At 43.6% G+C, this 19,192-nt stretch overlaps 2 protein-coding genes across 10 annotated transcripts in view; both read right to left on the reverse strand.

Annotated features, from left to right (window-relative positions):
- The window catches only part of TMEM268 (transmembrane protein 268), a 24,449-nt gene extending 23,187 nt beyond the window's left edge, over nt 1-1,262 (reverse strand). For 2 of the 9 annotated variants that reach the window (XM_039866790.1, XM_039866788.1), the window contains exon 1: nt 589-803. The gene's annotated coding sequence lies outside the window, so the exon portion shown is untranslated. Of the gene's footprint in view, nt 1-588; nt 805-924; nt 1,007-1,110 lie in introns of those variants that run through there. The other 7 variants (XR_005653717.1, XM_039866798.1, XM_039866789.1 and 4 more) reach the window with 7 other exon arrangements.
- Nucleotides 1,263-6,473: 5,211 nt separating this feature from the next.
- Nucleotides 6,474-14,098, reverse strand: ATP6V1G1 (ATPase H+ transporting V1 subunit G1). The gene is made up of 3 exons (XM_039866800.1): nt 13,919-14,098; nt 9,744-9,844; nt 6,474-7,259 (listed from the first exon to the last, which is right to left on the reverse strand). The coding sequence occupies exons 1-3, from the start codon at nt 13,998-14,000 to the stop codon at nt 7,086-7,088; spliced, it is 357 nt and encodes a 118-aa protein (XP_039722734.1). The 5' UTR covers nt 14,001-14,098; the 3' UTR covers nt 6,474-7,085.
- Between the last annotated feature and the right edge of the window lie 5,094 nt (nt 14,099-19,192).

The raw sequence follows: 19,192 nt of genomic DNA on the forward strand, positions 1-19,192 counted from the left end.
GCATAGGAGGAAGAGACAGACACTGGGTAGAAGCAGAGCCAGACCGTAAGCACAGCCCTGGGGGCCCTGCAACGAACTGGTCACCCACTCCCCAGCTTCTCACAGTTTCTTTAGCCCCTTTTCTGACTCTGCATTTAACCAGATCTTCCAGTTATCCATCTTTTTTAGCTAAGTGACAAGTCCCTTCATAGGAAGATGGACTTAAGTCTTGCTAAGCAAAGGTCTCCATTTCTCCAGACACCGAGTGCCCAGCCTCCCCAGGAACCGGGCGCCTCACTGAGATTGGGGGTAGGGGGAAGGGTGAGTGGAGGAAGTGAGGGTTGGGAGAGAAAGAAAGATCCTAGTTTTTACAAGTTAGGTTTTGTTTTTGTTAAACTGGAAAGTCCCAACAAGAGGCCCTAAGAGGGCCTGTCACAAAAGTTTTGGGGTGAAAAAGCCTTGAGAAACGAAGGGTCCAAGCTCTCTATTTTACAGATGAGGAAACTAAAACCCAGAAACTGAAAGTGAACTGTCCAAAGCCAAAGAGCCAGTCGGGATCGGGGCCATAGCAGAACCGGGCTCATTCAGGCCAGGGATGTCCCACAATACCTGGCCTCGGCTTTGGGCAGCTGCGTTGCCCCAGTCACTGCCCTCAAGCCCAGTTCTCGTTCTGCTGCCTGATGATCTCCTTCACCCAGAGATCACCTCCACCGGCCGCCGCCTCCCAGAAGGGGCCGAAGAGCAGCTCCCACCCACGAGACACGGAAGAAGGGGCTCAAAGGCGCCCGGAAGAAGCAAGACGCGGCCCCCGGGCGCCGACCCCAGGCCAGGGGGAGGTGCCCAGGCGGCCGCGCAGCGCCGGGCCCGCGCGGCTCAAATCTGGGCTCGCGGCCGCACGAGCCCGCGCGCAGACGCAGGGGCGCGCCCGGGCCCGCGCACACTCACCCGGCTGTGCCGCCGCCGCCCCCGCCGCCCCGGGATGCGGAAGGTCGGAGGCGCCGCGACCCCTTCGCGCCGCCGCCTCCGCCTCCGCCTCCGCACTGCTGCGCGCGCCCGGCCCGCCGTCCGCGCCGCGCGCCGCCCGCCCCGATCCCGCCCCCGGGCCGGGCGGGCCCCGCGCGGTCACCCCACTCTTTGAAGCCGCCCGCCGGGCTCGCCTCGGGGCCAAGAGGGAAGGCTTCTCCGCGCGCAGCGAAGCCGAGCTGGGAGCGGCCTTTCATCAGCCGAGCTCTCTCCCGGGACGCCAGGAAGCGCCTCCTCGCTCGCCGACCACGTGCAGCAATTCTGGTGCCCGCGGGTCCCCCGCGTCCCTCCCCCGCAAGTTCCCGCCCCTCTCTGAGCCTCGGTCTGCTGGTCCGAAGAGCAGCGGCTTACCTCTGAGGTCCGGCTAGCCCATGCCTGATGCAGTCATGGGATCCGATGGATGAGGCAATCCTGGGGACTAGGAATTTCTCAGGGACTTGTTTTTAAATGAAAAATTACATGTGCACCGTATTGTTAAGATCGGTTTGGGGATCAGGCTACCTAAGTCAGGTCTCCACTTTTTAGATATTTTTGGTAAAGTATTTTAACTTCTCTTTGCGTTAGTTTTCTGTATAAAACATTATACCCTTTCGTGGGATTGTAGAAACCTTTAATGAGATAACTTGTGTGAAGTGTTCACAATCGCCAGATGGTAGCTGCTTCCTAGACTTTAGCTGCCACCCCCACCCCCATCAGGATTTCAGAGAGGTCTACGGTGAAAAGTGCCCCCTCCCCCTCCCCTAGGAAAGCACTAACCTTGTATATCTTTCCATAGAACATATGTGGACAGATGCACACGTGTGTATTTAGACAAAAAGGAGCCTATTCTATTCTGTTAGACACCCTGCTTTTTCCCTTAAAGTTCCTTGGCATTCACTTCATGCCAAAACACCCCTGCCACTTTTTTAACGGGTGCGGAGACCTCCGTAAGTTGTAGGAAGGCTCTCTTTCCTTTGCCGCCCCCCGCCCCAGTGGACATGTAGGGAGTTCCCACTCCTGCTCACAAGCCTTGCTGATGGTCATAGACACAGTGCTGTGTACATGCCACAGCCTGCATTTCTACAGCTGAGTCAGGATGGAGATGCATTTTTAACTTCAACAGTTACTGCCAAACTGCTGGGGGCCTCAGACCACAGGACTTGGTTGGCTGCATGCTCATCCAGACACAGGTAGAGTGCTTGAGGGATTGAGCAACTGAACAGCAGAAACTGTTCAGGCGCCCTCATTCGACAAGCATTTTACTGGACAGCAAGCACTGAGCAAGACACACCAGTGAGCCTTATTTCCCAAAACACAATTTGGTGGCATCGAAGCAAGAGAAGACCCATGGGATGTTGGAGCTTTACTAAGTGCTGAGAGGATGTTGAATCTGTTGACAGGTGTGCGGTCTAGTCACCATCTATCCAAATCTTGCCTCTCCAGCCAGGCCTACCTGTGCTAACCTGAGAGATTGTGAGAATTAAATGAGATGATGAAGTAAGTGCTTAGCAGAAAGTGCTCAGTGAAAGTGAGCTCTTCTTGCGCAGCAAGGCACCATGCCTTTTACACCTCCGCACTACAGCACATGGCAAGGCCTGGCACTACAGCATGAGGGAGTGCGGACTACGTGTAGAATGGAGAAAAGTGAATAAAATCTAGTAAAAGGTAGTATCTAGTAGTCTGCTGGAAAGCCGACTTCAGTAGTGCTATCTCAATGGATTCACAAGGCTCTATGTGGTGGGCCCAAGACCCTCCACACCCCAGCCTATCCTGTACTGATCTTTACCCACTGTTCCCCAACCCCTAAGGATGCAGAACATCTCAGTTCCTCCTACACCTCATTCTCTCTCACTTCCACTTCTCAGTGGTTGCCATCCCTTGCCATCTGGAAGGTAACCCCACACCCCATCCCGGCTTTACCACCCAACCGACATTCTTGGGTCTCAGCTGAAAGGACCCTTCTTCTGGGATTCCTTTCCTGTCCTGGGCCCAGGCCAGTCCCCCATTCTCAGTTACCCTTGCTTAACCTACGGCCACATCTAGCAGACAGTATAGTGACTGTTTTCCATGTCCCATTTCCCAGAGTATAAACCTTTGGGGAATAGGACTGTTTCTGCCCATGCTCATAGCTGTCCTCCAGCACCGTGCCTTCAGTATTTGTTACATGCATCTGAATTAGTGAATAGCTAGCTATGAATGAAATCTTCAGGGCCTCAACTACAGATAAATCCAAATCATCATGTGCTCCGTAACGACAGACCACATACAATGGTGGTCTCAAAAGATTATAATGGAGCCTAGGTATTTAATAGGTTATACCACACAGGTTTTTATAAGTGCACTCTAAGATACTTGCATGGTGAAATCACTTAATGACAAATTTCTCAGAACATCTCCCCATCATTAAGCAACACATGACCAACCACAAACCCCAGCCAAAGCCACCCTTACTGAGAAGTTACACCATCTGTCCTGCTGTTTGTAAGGGTTAGATCTGTGTTTAAGGGCCAGCTGCCAACTACCCGGCAACCTGGATGAAGTAAGGAGGAATGAAATTCTTCCCGGCCTGGCAGAACCTTCAAGCATGGCAGCCCATGGGACTGGAGAGCCTCAGAATCGCTGGATGAGTAAATAGCAAAGATCACAAATTGATCGTTTTTTGGAACTGGTCTGCCAGTTATAGATTTACTTTCTAATTCTTTTAGAAACATTCTGCTTGAAACGTTGCCATGGCCTAACAAACTGAACTGAATCATATAGCAATTTAGGCTGGGAAGTCAGACCTGGATTCAAATCCAGCCTTGGCCATTAATTAGAGCTATCTTAAAATGTTTTTCCATAAGCATGTCCCACAGAATGTTTCGTTGCTAATGGCTCTATTAAATTGATTCCAAACCCTGGAAGTCACATCACATGATGAGTACCCCACTCCGATACACATATGAGAACTTGGGACTAAACACACAGCTGTCCTTTTCAGGAATGTACAAGAAGACAAGGCACATGCCGTCAGGAAAACTGGGTAAAAACGAGAATACTCTAAATTCCTAACAGTGGGGCCAACAACCCCCCTGAAGTGTCAAGGATCCATTTCTACACTATGTGCAGAAAGACTAGAGCCGCGGAGGTGGGAGCACTCTCTCTAACCTGCAGGGCTATTGGAGGTTCACATAAAGTGTCTGGCACATAGGCCTCCCTCACAAGAAGCATGCAGAGATTCAATATCCAGCGTCTGATGAGTTGCTTCATCTTTCAGAACCTCAAGACTTTTTCCACCCAGAAAAAGGAAGTGGTAAATCTTCGGGGAACTTGTTATGTTACATGTAGGGTCTGGCTTACTATAAGCTGTTTTATGCCTTTTTTCACGAACTCGAGTAGGTCTTAGCTATGGTCAGAGTTTATTAGATGTCCAAATTGAAATATCAAATAAGTAATTTGAGAACTCTAGAGTTTTGGAGCGCTCAGTTGAAGATATAAGGACCTTCGATAGAGATGGTATTCAAAGCCAGGAAATGTAGATGGTCTCTGCAAGGGAATTAGTGTAGAGAAGTTCAGGAACAAATCTTAGAGAAAAAGAGGAACAAGAGATTGAAAAGTAAAGTAGCATATCACTGTAGAAGCCAAGAAAGTGGATCAAGAAGGAATAGTCAATTAGCACAGCAAAGGAAACCAATAAAACAAAAAGACAATCTACTGAATGAGAGATGTTTGCCAATGATACATATAATGGATTAATATTCAAAATATATAAAAAAAAACCTCATACAACTCAACACCAAAAAAACTGTGTTAAAAAATGGGCAAAGGACCTGAACAGGCATTTCTCTTAAGAGTACAGATGGCCATTAGACATATGAAAAGATGCTCAACATCATTAATCATCAGAGAAATGCAAATTAAAACCACAGAGATTATCACCTCACACCTGTCAGAATGGCTATCATCAATAAATCAAAAAACAAGTGTTTGCGAGGATGTAGAGAAAAGGGATCCCTTGTGCACTGTTGGTGGGATGGCAAATTGGTACAGCCACTATGGAAAAGAGTTTGGAGGTTCCTAAAAATTTAACAATAGAACCTTATGACCCAGAAATTCCACTTCTGGGTATTTATCCAAGGAAAACCAAAACTAATTCAAAAAGATATATGCACCCCTATGTTCACTGCAGTGCTACTTAAAATAGACAAGATATGGAAGCAACCTAAGTGCCCATCAAGAGACCATCGGATAAAGCAGCTGTGGTACATATATATAATGTAGTATTACTCGGTCATTAAAAAAAAAAAAAAAAAATGTAATCTTACCATTTGCAACATGGTTGGATCTAGAGGGTGTTATGCTAAGTAGACAAAAAAAGATAACTATCATATGATTTCACTTATATGCAAAATCTAAAGAACAAAATAAACAAAAAGACTCATAGACACAAACTGGTGATTGCCAGATAGGTGGAGGGGTACTGGGGTTGGGGGTGGAAGGTGAAAGGGTTATGAAGTACAATGTGATAGTTACAAGAGTCGCTGGGATGTAAAGTACAGCACAGGGATTGTAGTCTATAATATTGTAATAACTATATACAGTGCCAGATGGGTACTAATCAGGTAAATCACTTTGTATTTATATATGTCTAACCACTATGCTATACACATGAAACTAATACAAAATAATATTGAATGTCAACTCTAATTGAAAAATAAAAATTTTAAAAATTTTAAATGTAAATATGCTAATCAAAGTGCCCTTTCAACTCTTAAAAAAAAAAACAACAAAGGAATAGTCGACCCCATCAAACAGTGCTGAAGGTCAGGTAGGAAGAGGACTGGCCTTCTCAATCTGGTCATCACTGCTGACCTTGACAAGCAGTTTCAGTGGAGTGGCAAGTGCTGATCCGAGTGCTTTGACAGTAAAAAATAGAAGAGCTCATATAGATAACTCTTTTGAGGAATTCTACTATAAAAAACGGTATCTAGAGATAGAAGTGAACTGAGGTCAACCAGGCCCGAGTCATAGAATTTTTAAAGGCCATCTAATTCTCTTCTGTTTCAGAACAAGCAAAGAAATTCCACAATGTTCTCCTTCAACTGTTTCTACCTACCAGAAATTATTTTGCAGCCAAAGATTTTCAGCTAATACAAGGTTACAGGGCATCTAATTTCTAAATGCTAGTGTGAAGTTCCTGTAAGGCATTACACATATCAGTCAGCCTACCAGGAAATAAATATCCTTGATAATTTGCCCAAAGCTGCCCCAGTACAGGATGCTCTAGAGAAAAGGCAAACTGCAGACTTACTAGCCGTTGTTTTTCAAAACAGCTATTGGGTGAAATCACAAGTGACTCTTCCCTTCCTGCTAAGATGCAGACCATGAATATTTTCTAAGTATGTGTGCAGATGTGTGCAACACATGCTATTAATTTCCTAAGTGAAATTCTGCAGATATATGGGTCAAAGTATACTTTGTATTGTCAAAAAAAAAGAACCAGAGGGGAAAAATGCATGACAGTCTTTACGTTTAATGATTATCAGTATACCAAGTAATAACATGTAACAGGTTCTCGAATTCTATCATCTACTAAATTTGACTAAGAAATAATAAAAGCAGCCCAAATAATTATACTAGTATACACTGTTCTAACCCTTATGCCAGAAAAGAATATTTTAAGGCTGGCTGCTGCTTTACATAGGTTACAAGTAACTATTTACTACTTTTTCATAGATAAAGCCCCTGACCTTCAAGAAAGCTTTAGGGGAAAAAACTGAATCCCTTTCTTTCTTAAAAAAATTGTTTACTACATCTAAGAAAGAAAAAGTCAGTATTGACAGAGAGAGAGATTGCTTGAGCTAAAAGGCATAGGAAAACAGACAACATGTACCCTTAAATTTCTAAAAAATATGAGGTAAAAAGATGAAATCTTTGGATAAGCTCTAAGTTTATACAAGAAGCTAGACTTGCTTTTCTCCAAAAAAGTAAAAGGACCTACTATATAATGTACAGAAAATAATTTAATGCCTTTCACATGAGTATAACTCAAGCTTTGCAAAAGCTTCATATTCCATGGGGGCATCTAAAATGCCAATCCATGGAACAGGCACTTCTTTCTTCCCTTATCCATTTATGCGGTAGTTTTCATGGATTTCTGGCCGGATGTCACAGACAAAGGCCAAGAGGTTATCCAGGACTTCATCTCTGTTCTGCTGGAAGTAGGTCTGGAGAATGGTCATCTTCTCTTGGGTGTCCTTCTCCACTTCAGTGCTGCAACTGCCATGGGATCCCAGAGCCTGGAATTGGGAAGCAAGGACACACAGGGAACATCAGGATGACATTCCGGTTAGCCAGGAACAACACTTCCGGTAAGCAACTTCTATACTTTTAGAGAAACCTGTTCTCATCACTGAATATATCATCAGCAGTAAGCAATGTAGCCTTATGACTGAGGAGCATGTGGGAAACTGGCATTCCCAGTTAACAGCATAAACTGATGCGATCACTTTGGGAGCCAACCTTAAAGTATCTATCAAGAAGTAAACTGCACAGCATTTCTACTGCTAGGAACTTCCCAGAGAACAATGTAGTCACATCTCTGTAGAGTCTAATGCATAGCCTTAGCCACAAACACTGGAATGAACCTAAAGGCCCTACAACTGAGGACTGTTCAAACAAATGATGGACTAGAGAACACTCTTCAGCCATTAAGAGATAAGGAAGACTTGTCTACCAAGGTGGCATAAATTGTAAAATATTCAGTTTTAACAGGGAAAAAGCAAAAATGGTATTATTATAAGTATCCTGGTGTGTTTTTAAAATAGGGATATATGTTTTTATTTATTTATTTATTTTTAACTCTTAAAAATAAACACAAGGGCACAAGGGGGATGCAATTTAGGAGGAATGTAGTTTCACTATTACTGGTTAATGTTTTAGCTCTTAAGTTCAGCAGTGAGTTCACCGATATTATGAATGAATAGCACCTGTTCTATCATATATAAATATTCTAGAATAATACACAAGAAACTGCTAACAGTGACTCTCTCTGAGGAGGAGTGCAGGTCTGGGTGGGAGGAAAACTAACTCACTGATGCCCTGTTTTACTGCTGGTACTGTTTGCCATATGCAAGCCTTACCCCTTAAATCTCCATTCACAATTTAACACGCGCTGATCGATAAAGTTTCTTTTACCTTCTACTGTCTTCAGAGTATGGCCGACTTTTTGTTAACTGCTGTACCTACGTTATTAGAACATGACCTATCAGGTTCTTGAAGACATAACTTTTGTGTCTGACCCTTTATACGGTCTAACCTGTATTGCCTCGTTATACATATTAACAACTATATCCGTTCATATTTGTATGAACCTATTCCTCCACAACCAATGAGGAGGCAATCACTCCCCTTTCCACAGACGAGGAAGCCAGGCTCAAAGAGGTCAAGATGAACATGCTAAGATTCAAACGTAGGGCTCTTCATCCTGCACTGTAACTGTTCATATTATAGGAATGTCCTGGGGCATCTCATAACGGTTAGTTCAGTTGCTAATTCATGTTTAAAAATCCATCAACTCCACTAGCTCTATTCTATGAATATAGCTCTATTACATTCTCCGAATGTAAACTATATGCCAAACCCCAGGAAGCTGTCTCTAAACTGAAGAGGTTACGCTGGAGCGCTGCTAGAAAAACCCAGAACTCAAGCTTACAATGCAATACTGATACTGTCTCTATAACCAACTGCTGCAGTGATGTAAAAATGAGATGAGATAGCCGCCCTGACAAGAGCATTTCTATACTGTTCTACGGGCAGCCTGACAACTTACAGCACCAATCTGCCCCAGTTTAAGAGTCTGGAAAACATTTCAAGTTTTAATAAAACCATCATCGTTCAATGCAAAGATGAACAAAACTTTTGCTACTTATTGCTAAGAGGGAGGCATGTGCCTTTAATCATTGGACTTGGACCTGGGAGTGTGTGTGCTTGGAACCAGCAATGTAGAACTTGAGAATGAAGCCCACATGCCAAAGGCAGACTCGAGAGATGGAAAAGAATCCCTGGATCATTATTTAAGCTTTGGGATCAAAATAAAGTTAGCCTTCATCTGGGTTTTTCATTAATTTCCATTTTGCTTAAAACAGTTTGAAATGTTTTCTGCTATCTATATCTAAGAGTCCTGACAGTTTCTTTTCTCTGAAGTGCTCCTCCATCCCTTCCCCTTTCCGGAATTTTCCTTGCTTCCTTTGTATCTCTGTGATGTTTCTGTACTATTATTATATGTATCTTCTGCACAGCAGTTTGGCCTATACTACTGGTAAATGTCTTTACACTAAAGTGGAGCTCTGCATGATTTATGTGTATGACTGCCACCACATTTTTCACGGCTGCAGGTGTGCATGGCTTGATTTCATTATTGAGTCTCCCTGACCACAAAACTGTAAGCTAAGCTCCAGGAGGGCAAGTCTACACTGTTCCTAGCTCATCCAAGCATCTGACACAGGACCTGGCACGTGTTAACTGTTCGACAGATATTTGCTAAATGACTGAACAGTGAAGACTAGGATTTAATGTTAGTTAAAAACTGATCACCCTAAGAGATTCAGCCTGAGCACCCAATAAAACCTATAAAACATATCCAATAACCAAATTTTCAAAATTTGACCAGAAAGAGAATTTCCAAGCTATGCTAGATATTTTGAGAGCCTGAAGGGAACGGAAGAGAAGGAGAGGGAAGACTCGGGAACCTAAAGCAGTAATGAAAAAGAAACAGGGCCCACCGCAGCTTCCTTGGCCTTGAACTCCTTCTCCCTCTGCAGGCGGTACTGTTCAATTTCAGCCTGAGCCTCTTCTTTGGCCTGCTTCAGCCTCCGGTTCTTTCCTGTTTTCAAAGGAAAGAGCTACATCAGGAAGTGATTAAAAGTAGAAGAGGAAGCAGAGATTGAGATGGTAAACAGTAATGAAACCAAAGAAAAAAGTTTCAGTCCCAAGAGGCATGCATTAGAGAGAAGGAATTCAGAGCTAATAGTATAGGTTCCTGCCTCCTACAGGCTGTATTTAACTAGAAAGTGACTAGATAAAAAGGACTGTGTTCCATAACTATAGACCGTAAAAATGACGGGAAAAAAACAGAATGTGTTAGAACAGGAGTAGGCCGTGGACCTGTCAGTGGCCTGTTAGGAACTGAGCTGTACAGCAGGAGGGTGAGAGGCAGGTGAGCAAAGCTTCATCTGTATTTGCAGCCACTCCCCAACGCTAGCATCACCCCTCAGCTCCATCTCAGATCATAGCACATTATATTATCACAGGAGCACCGGTCCCTGGTGCCAAAAAGGCTGGAGATCACTGTGTTAGAATAGTCTCCCAATCTCAACTAAGAACCAACATCAAGTGGATGAATTGATGACATCAGCCATCTAAGGAACTTTTCCTCTTTGTAAGAAGTAAACACCTAAGTACACCACTCATTACAATTGGAGCTCTACTTAGAAGCTTAGCAAGGAGACTAATATGCTCTTGAGGGACATCAACCTACAATCTAACTAATGAAGCAGATGATGTAATATTGGAAACTAAAAGCCATGCCTGTGCTCTAAGCAGTAATTGTTATGGAAAAATCCCGAAAGCTCCAAAAATCAGACCAGTGAAAATCCAAGGATTAACCCAGAAAGAAAGAGAAGTCAGTTTTATTATGCCAGTGGTCTCAGAAGAGCTAGTGCTCTAAAAATCTGGGCGCAGAGCTTAGGGGCAATTTCACTTTTATACTCACATTGTTACAGCTGGCACGGGCTGATTTACAGACCCCTGAAATTGCTATGGGCTACGGGCAGTTACAGAGCATGGGATTTTCTAACAAGCACTAAAGCAATACATCTTTAGGGGAGGATGAGTTTTCAGTTGACCCCAAGATCTTTGGCCTATGCAGCAAGCATGTTTACAGAAGCAGAAAAAAAAGAACTGACTAGAAATGTTGGCCAATTAAGTGGGAAATTCCTCTTCATAATGAAAGTGGTACCGGGAAGGAATCCTACATGGACAGCACAGGACAATAAGACCGTACAAGTACCTAAGAAGTGAGGAGACACAGGGTCTGTTTCTAGAAGAGACTAGTTTAACATTTAGCTGGAAAAATTCTTTAGGTGCTATCAGAGCCTGCATAAAAACAGACCACAAGACCAACCAACAGATAGATACTCTTTACTTTGATTTTCTGCTTACCAAACTTCAGATACACAAACGCAAAAAAAACAGGGGGAGGGAGGTCCCACTCATTTATTTAATTCTGAGCAAAAAACCATCTTGCATCTAAAAGTAAACTTTATTATACACCACTGTATATCAATTGCCCAAATCCCACTCAAACCATGATTATGAAAGAATCTTGGACACCTAATGACCCCATGACATCAACACTCTAAGCACCCGAAAGACTAATTCCCCAACTATTTATTTACTTCAGTACTACTGCTGTCCACTCAAACCAACCTGTACCCCAGTGCTCTACATGCTCTCATCCTCATCAGCTATATTCAAAGCCATATTTCAAAGCCAAGTGTCTTTTCCAAACAATCTACAAGTAACATTTATGGCCTGAACATTATGCAGTAGCTCCACATAATTTCACAATATCATTCTCTGATCACTCCCAATTCCCATGGCTCCCTGAATCAATCACTTAAGATAATACATTCTGTCAGGGAACAAGTCCAAAGTTCAATTTTGATAGCCTCCTCTGAAAACCAAAACTAAATATTTCAACAGGAAACCATATTCCTTCTCAGTCTTCTTTTTCATGGTCCTTACATATGGGAGCCAGTGTTTTTGTTACACGCCAATGAAATAAACCGTAACAATTTAAAAATATATATTATGGTCCAAAGCAATAATTTCATGAAAATTTTAAGCTAGACCATTTTACCACATCATGTATTGCCTCTTCCCAATTTCTAACTGAACAAATCAACTATAATTACAGATCAAGAAAGGCAATATATATATATATTTTTTTTAACTATAGCCTTTCTCAACACTTCTGTTCCTAGTTATTGCAAATTCTGAAATGTATATTAGCCATAAACTCTTTTAAACCAAATTCATTCAGGAAATATGTAATAGTTGTTGAGCTATACAAGCCCCTGTACCAGGCTTGATGGGATAAAGGAGTAAAACATGACCCATTTCTCCAAGGCACTCATAATTATTCTTAACAAACTCTTAAGTATTTGTTCCTACATTCCCCCCACATATTCTCACATGCTTCCCAAGAGATACAATTTCGGTTACTGATGAGCCATCACAGCACAAACTCTGAGAAGTCATTCTGGAAATACTGTATCAAAGGCATAATCAGAAATGTTCTGTGAACGAACTTTCCAAACTTTCCAGTCGCCACAGCAAGAATAAAAGGCTTGGTCCCATTCCCAGCTCCCTCAAAGGAAACTTTTCCTATGAATACAGAGTATCACACAACCCCTAACTGAGAAAGTACAAGAGCCTTGTACTTGGGTATGGGAGAAAAGTATAAGTCTTACACTTCGGAGAAACACTAAGGAATTACTAAAACTAATATTTCTTGATATTTTACTCCTGCACAGGAAAGGGGGCCTCTAGGCTCCAGCTATGCTGCTTCCCAGGGTATGGTCAAATTTCTCTCTGAGCCTCATTTTTCCCCTGTGAAATAGAAATAGAAGTATCTATCTCACCAGATGGGAAACTGAATACATATTAGATGGTCCCTGCTCTCCAGAAGCTTACTTAGTCAAGTGACTGAGCCAGATGAAAACACAGGTTAGGGCACTGCGATGACAGAAATAAGCATCTGGGAGGGACGCCTAGCCTGATGGAAGAAGGTCAAGTCAGGCAAGGCTTCTTGGAAGAACTGCTGCTTCAGTTCTGAAATCTGAAGGAAAGCTATGGGTTAGAGAACAAAGAGAGGAAACTGAGAAAAGGCTCCTCCAGTCCGAGAAAACAGCTATGCAAAGGCTTTCAGGGAAATCAACTCAGGTGCCTCTGAGGAATCACAGTGGTTCACCAGTCTGGAGGAAGTGACATTAGGGAAGAAAGCAAGAGACATTCAAAAAGTGCCTCCTACAACCTAATAAGGAATTTGGACTTTATTCTGCAGGCACTAAATGTTTGCTGGCTGAAAAGGTGATAGAAAAAGTCATATTTGCATTTAGAGGGATGACTAAACTGCAGCGAGGAGAATGGGCGGACGGGAGAAGAGGTAACTTCTTCCACCCACCAGTCCAGATTAGATCCACCTGTTAAATTCTTTAGCAACCTCGCATTTCTCAACTCCAGCCCTCACCTCACCTGCAACTAACCTATCCAGTATCTGCTTCCTTCACTAAGATTCTGAAAACCATGACGATGGAGACCATAAATACACCGGGCACCGAGTTTGGCACATCTGCCGCATTTAAAACACATTTGAGGAATCAACGAAATGAGCTTGCTGCGGGAGCCTCAGAGAAGCAAGTGTCCTAGATTAATAGACTGGGTGGGGGTAGGTACGGGGTAAAAGTGAACAGATATATAAACCCTGACGAACGAGGGCGGGAGATGTGGCAAAGTGAACTCTGTCTCGAGACTGAGCAACTGTGTAGACAGTGGCTCCCTTCACTGAGACCGAGCACCCCAAAGGGGCGAGCGGGAGGGGGAAAGCCAACGAGTTCGGTTTGGATAGCCATTTACACGCCTCCGAAACACCAATAAAGAGCCCGGCCACTGTTGTCTCTCCACGCCGGATCTACTAGCCCACAACGCAACTTCAGTCTACCTACAACCTTCCAGAGGCTCAGATTCATAAAGCTTCGACACATACAAGCTTCTGCGACTGTAACCACCCACACCTCCACCCGCAGCGTTTCGGGCCGCATCCACCCACCACGGCTCGCGGCCTGGCCGCGTTTCTTGGACTTGCGCCACCTGGCCGCCCCACCCCGAAACTCACGTTTGCGGGCCTCGGACACCTTCTCGGCGGCCCGCTTCTCGGCCTGCAGCAACTGCTGGATACCCTGCGACTGACTAGCCATGGCGGCGGCGGCGGCGACTCCGAAGCCAACGTGAGCGGCCTAAATCCGCTCCCTCGCCCCACAGGTCAGCTGATCCAGCTGCCCAAGATCTGCGCCTGCGTCCCAACCGCTGCCACGTGACCTCTGCTGCGCGGTGTCAGCTGACTGCGCTTGGTGTCCTGTGACTAGGCGGGAAGGGGCGGGGCGGGGCGGAGGAGCGGAGAACGCAGGGCCTCGACTGCGCCTGCGTGAGATTTGTTTTCTTGTCTTTCCTTCTCACAGCTGGATCGCTTTTCAGTGCTGTCGTTCCCTTAGCAGTTCGATTCATGTGGGCGCCCTGGCACGTCTCGATTGTCATTTTCCCTCGCTTTACAGTATGCCCGCATGAAGGTCCAAAGAGGAGGGGCCAACCCAGATCACTTTCCTTTATTTTGCACAGTATTACTCTCCCCCTTTCTGGAACTTTCCTTGATACTCAAAATACATTGGGGGCAAATTAGGAAAAATTTGGCCAGGCTCCGAGGTTAGAGTGTGGATTGGGAATGGGATGACTTAAGCTTAAATCTGGCACTAGGCTGTGTGATTTTGGGGAGGACATATTTCTCTTTTGGAACCCAAGTTCAGGGAAGGATTGAAGTGTTTCCATGAATATTTGGTGAATTACTGCTGTGATCCTAAACCACTGGTGTATTTACTGGTGGTAAATACAGCAGAGAGCAAGATAAACAAGGTGATGTGCACATTATATGGACAAAAAAAAACTAAAATAAATAGAAAATTACGAACTGATTAATAAAGGAAAAACTCAGGATGCTTGAAGAAGGAATAAGGAGAGGGGTTTGTGGAGGTGTCTGTGAAGGTCCTCCCAAGGAAGTGGCATTTAAAATTAAATCAGAAGAATGAGAAATTAATTAGCCAGGAAAGAATAGTGGGCAGTGGCAGGGTGGCTGGGGTGATTAGGGGGAAAGGGATCAGCAAGCCTAGATTGGGGTGGGGCAACTTGGCACAGAGCCATCCTCCACCAGGAGTAGGGACATAGGAAGCCAATGGTTAATTTATAGTATGACAGACACTGTCTTAAACGTTTGACTTACTCCTGACAGCAACTTCCAGGTAGTGTTACTACCCCCAGTCTGTAGTGACCAAATCGAAGCTCAGAGAGTTTAAGTGACTTGCCCAAAGTCACACTCATGTTAAGTGTCAGAATACTCTAAGCCAGCCGGGGCTGCAGAGTAGAACATCTGACGCACCATACTCTTCTGCTAGAATCTTGTGGGTTTTGAAAGGATCTCTGAGAGTCCACCAACTGTTGAGAACATAAAATAATGTCAGAACTTTTCTTCATAGAAATATCTCTGCACTCAAGGAGGAGCTGGATTCATGGCTCAGGGCATCTTCATTTGATTGAGTTTAGAGATGGAGTAGGAAAGGAGGCAAAAATCCAAACTCCTATTCTTTCTTGACATAGGGACCAGCACTTGACTGGTCTCAGGGCTTTTAAGTCTATTCAATGATTTCGTGGGACAATTTGTTATATTTGATGTTCTAAGAAAATTAATTTACCAAATCAATGGATAATTACACATACTTCTAAGGGTGGGATGAGGATTATGAGAGATAATGGTAGTTAAGAAGTGGAAACACCCCAAATGCCTGTCAACTGATAAGTGGATAAATAAAATGTGGCATATGATTTGCTTTTAAAAAGAAATTTGGATGGACCTCAGTAACATTGTGCAGAGTGAAGGAAGCCAAGCAGAAAAGACCACATATTGTATAGTTGCATTTATATGAAATGTCCAGAGATCTATAGAGATAGAATCTATAGGGATAGAAAGGAGATTAGTGGCTAACCAGTGGCTGGGGGAGAGAGAATGAGGAGTGATTACTAAGTGGTATGGAGTTTCTCTTGGGGATCATGAAAATGTTCTGGAATTAGATATTGGTGATAGTTGTAGATCCTTATGAATATACTTAAAACACCAAATTGTATGCTTTAAAAGTGTGATTAGTGCAGTATATGAATTATGTCACAGTAAAGTTGTGATGAAAAGAGTGGGAGAGAATGGATGTGAAGCCCTTGCACAGTAAGTGCCAGAAAATGGAAGCCCTTTTTTGTTTTTCGGGTTTTTTTAGTCGGCTGGGGGGTAATTTTTGATTTACAAATCTGGTCCTCCACTTAACAAAAGCCTTCACATCAGGGTTCCTTGAACAACCAGCTTCCTCAAAGCATCTAAATATCTACAAATTCCAGACATTTTTTTTTCCTCACAGCATTTCAAAAGTTTATTGTGTGAAGAGAGAAACAGACAATTCGTTCTCAGAAATTTTCAGACGCTGTTGGACTTTCTGGTTATCTGAGTGGGTGCTTGTTGTCAGAACTTGGGTACACTGGGGAGATGTCCCGCAATAACTAGGAAACGAGGGCAAAGCAATGGCCCTCCAACGGAAGGTTTGAAGTTTTGAGCCAGCCAGCCAGAACAAAGATTTGCAAAGTCATCTGAAGAGCACAGAATAGATTCCAGGCCTTGTACCCTAATAAGGAAATGGATTAGCAAGGCTAAGAAAAGAATGTGCCCATTCTGAGGTGTGGCTGTTCAGATATAAGCCGGAATTCAAGAAAAAGGAGCAATAGTTATCTTTACAGGCCCCAGGTCAGCGGAGACTAAAGAAAGTGAGGTCTCTTATGACCTTGGCTAAGGGAACTAGACAGCCCTGTCATTCACTTGCTGGGTAACTTCAAGCAAATTACTTAATCTCTGTGAGGCTCGGGTTTCTTATATGTATATGTTAAAAATGGAGTTAATAGTATAATAGGGTTATTGCTAGGATTAAATTAGTTAATATTTATTTAGTCCTCCCTTGGTATCTGTAGGGGATTTGTTCCAGGACCCCCAGGGATACCAAAACCTGGGGATGCTCAAGTCTCATATAAAATGGTGTAGTATTTGCATATAGCCCACTCACATCCTCCAATACACTTTCAATCATCTCTCAATTGCTTATAATACCTAATACAATGTAAATGCTAGGTAAATAATCAATATATTATTCAGGGAATAATGACAAGGGAAAAAGTCTGTACATGTTCAGTTCAGACATGTACACATCAGCAATGTAAACTTTTTCCCAAATACTTTGAATCCATGGTTGGTTGACTCCATGACTGCAGAACCCACACATACGGATGGCTGCCTGTAACTAGCTTAGACTGTACTACTAACAGTAACATAAATATCTAGATCCCTGTGATAGAGCCTTCTCAACAAAAAATAACCAGTGGGCCTTTTGCTTTTATATATCAACCTAGTGTACTTGGTGAATGGAAGTTCACCTCAAAGTGACTGTCCTCAAGAGACTATATAGAGCCACTGCATATGGTTGAACAGATGTTCGCTGCACAAGGAAGAGACACTGTGCTAAAATCCAGCCCATGCTCTACTCTTCCCAGAGGAAGCAGCTTTTTCTCATTAATTCGAAGGATCCTTAGAGCCAAGTAGTAGTCCTATTACAAAATCCAGGATGAAGGCCTGACCTGTCTCACGGGAAACTCATGGAGGAACTAAATACCTCATACCCACCCTAACCCCATCCCCTGGAGCCTCCTGAGAGACAGCTTCCTGGCCTCTGCTTATACATTTTCCGCATTGGAATACTGATAATTAATAATTAATCCTTCCTCTCCCTTGATTTATAGTGAAAATAATTATAAAGAAACCAAGATTATATGCTCAAACTTTACCAGTGTTAGATATTTATCCTCTAAAGAACCCAGTTAGCTGTGTGTTGCTATGACAGTGACAGGGTTCAGGATACACCAATCTAAAATATGGCGCCTTGGCATATTGAATATTTTAAGCTGAAAGAATTTGAGAAGGCAAGTACAGGAAGGATTCTTTGACTTCCCCTGAAGCAAGTCATAAGACTATCATGTGAGACATGCCCTCTCTATGCAAAGACTAAAGGAACACTCATCCCCAAGACCAAGGGACTCCAAAGTGAACTTGAGCAAATGCGCCTTGCTAAGTTGCCCATGTTTACTCCACTTAGCTCATTCTCTTCTTGTCCTCACACGTTTTTCCATGACTTTCCACTCTTCATCAAACCTAGCATAAAAACACCCAGGTTCAACTACTTTTTTGGGTCTTTGTTTCCTGTGAAGGCGTCCATGTCACTCTGAACTTAAAAAACTTGGATGCTTTTCTCTTGTTAAATCATCTTTTGTTACAGAGACACAGACAAGAACCTAAGTTGAATAAAGGAAAGATATTTTTCTTCTCCTACAATAGCATTTACTTCCTATTTCAACCTCTTCACAGACACTAGAGAGCTTGTGTGTAAAGACCTCTTTTTTCTCAACCTTTGGATGGGATAATTCTGAAGCATACACTTTGTATTGGGTTCTCCCAGGGATTTTACTCTCGCAATGTGTTAGCTGACTTAATAATGCACCTGCCCTTCTTCGGGTTACTTTCGTACTCCTCTACCAGTCTGCCCCGCATCTTCCAAAGAAAAACTTGCACTCAAGTCCTTGCTTCCCAGAGAAACCACACTAACCACCAGGCCCAACTGAATAGACAAGGATAGAGCCTTGATCCAAGACAGCCACCCATGGTTGGCCAAAACTCTAGTCTGTACATGATTATGATTAAGCAAAGCAACATGATTCTTTTTCTCAGGGAGCAGAGAAGGAAGAAACTAAAGTGGGAAAAAGAAAACGGCAACAGATAAGCTGGATCCTGGGAATGGTAGCCTGTGGCATCCTGAGGGAGGCCGATGGTGACTCTGTCACCGCCGCTGAAGTGCTTCCCTGGCATTGTGCATGTTCCTGTGCAGTTTTATAACAGCTTCCACCAGCTGAGTCAACCTAAGCAGGTGATCCTCATAATCTTTATATAAAAAGTCCAATTCATAGGGGCTTCAGGGTCAAACAGACTGGAGTTCAGATCAGTTCTATGTGGTCTTTAGCAAATGGCCTAAGACTTCTGAGCCTCGGTTTCCTCAGTTCTAAATGGGATAATTCCAACCATCTCACAGGTATTCGTGAGGATTAAAGAAGTGCATGCCAAGCAACCTGGCAAATAGGTTGCTGTCAATAACCGTAGCTCTGTCCCTCACCTGAGATATTCTACGGGTACCGGCATCCACAAACAGTTCCCGTCTTTTGCTCACCATGGCAACCCTAGGCAAGCTCATACATTTTCTCTAATGAG

This window comes from Pteropus medius, unplaced genomic scaffold (assembly GCF_902729225.1).
Source record: "Pteropus medius unplaced genomic scaffold, Ma_sr-lr_union100, whole genome shotgun sequence".
Taxonomy (NCBI): Eukaryota; Metazoa; Chordata; class Mammalia; order Chiroptera; family Pteropodidae; genus Pteropus; species Pteropus medius.

Bases quoted from the DNA above. Each gene is read 5' to 3' on its own strand.
- ATP6V1G1 (XM_039866800.1), bottom strand. From the start codon at position 14,000: ATGGCTAGTCAGTCGCAGGGTATCCAGCAGTTGCTGCAGGCCGAGAAG. The intron at 9,845-13,918 runs GTGAGTTTCGGG...CTTTGAAAACAG, and splicing joins GGTGTCCGAGGCCCGCAAAC to GAAAGAACCGGAGGCTGAAG. The intron at 7,260-9,743 runs GTGGGCCCTGTT...TCCCAATTCCAG, and splicing joins TCAAGGCCAAGGAAGCTGCG to GCTCTGGGATCCCATGGCAG.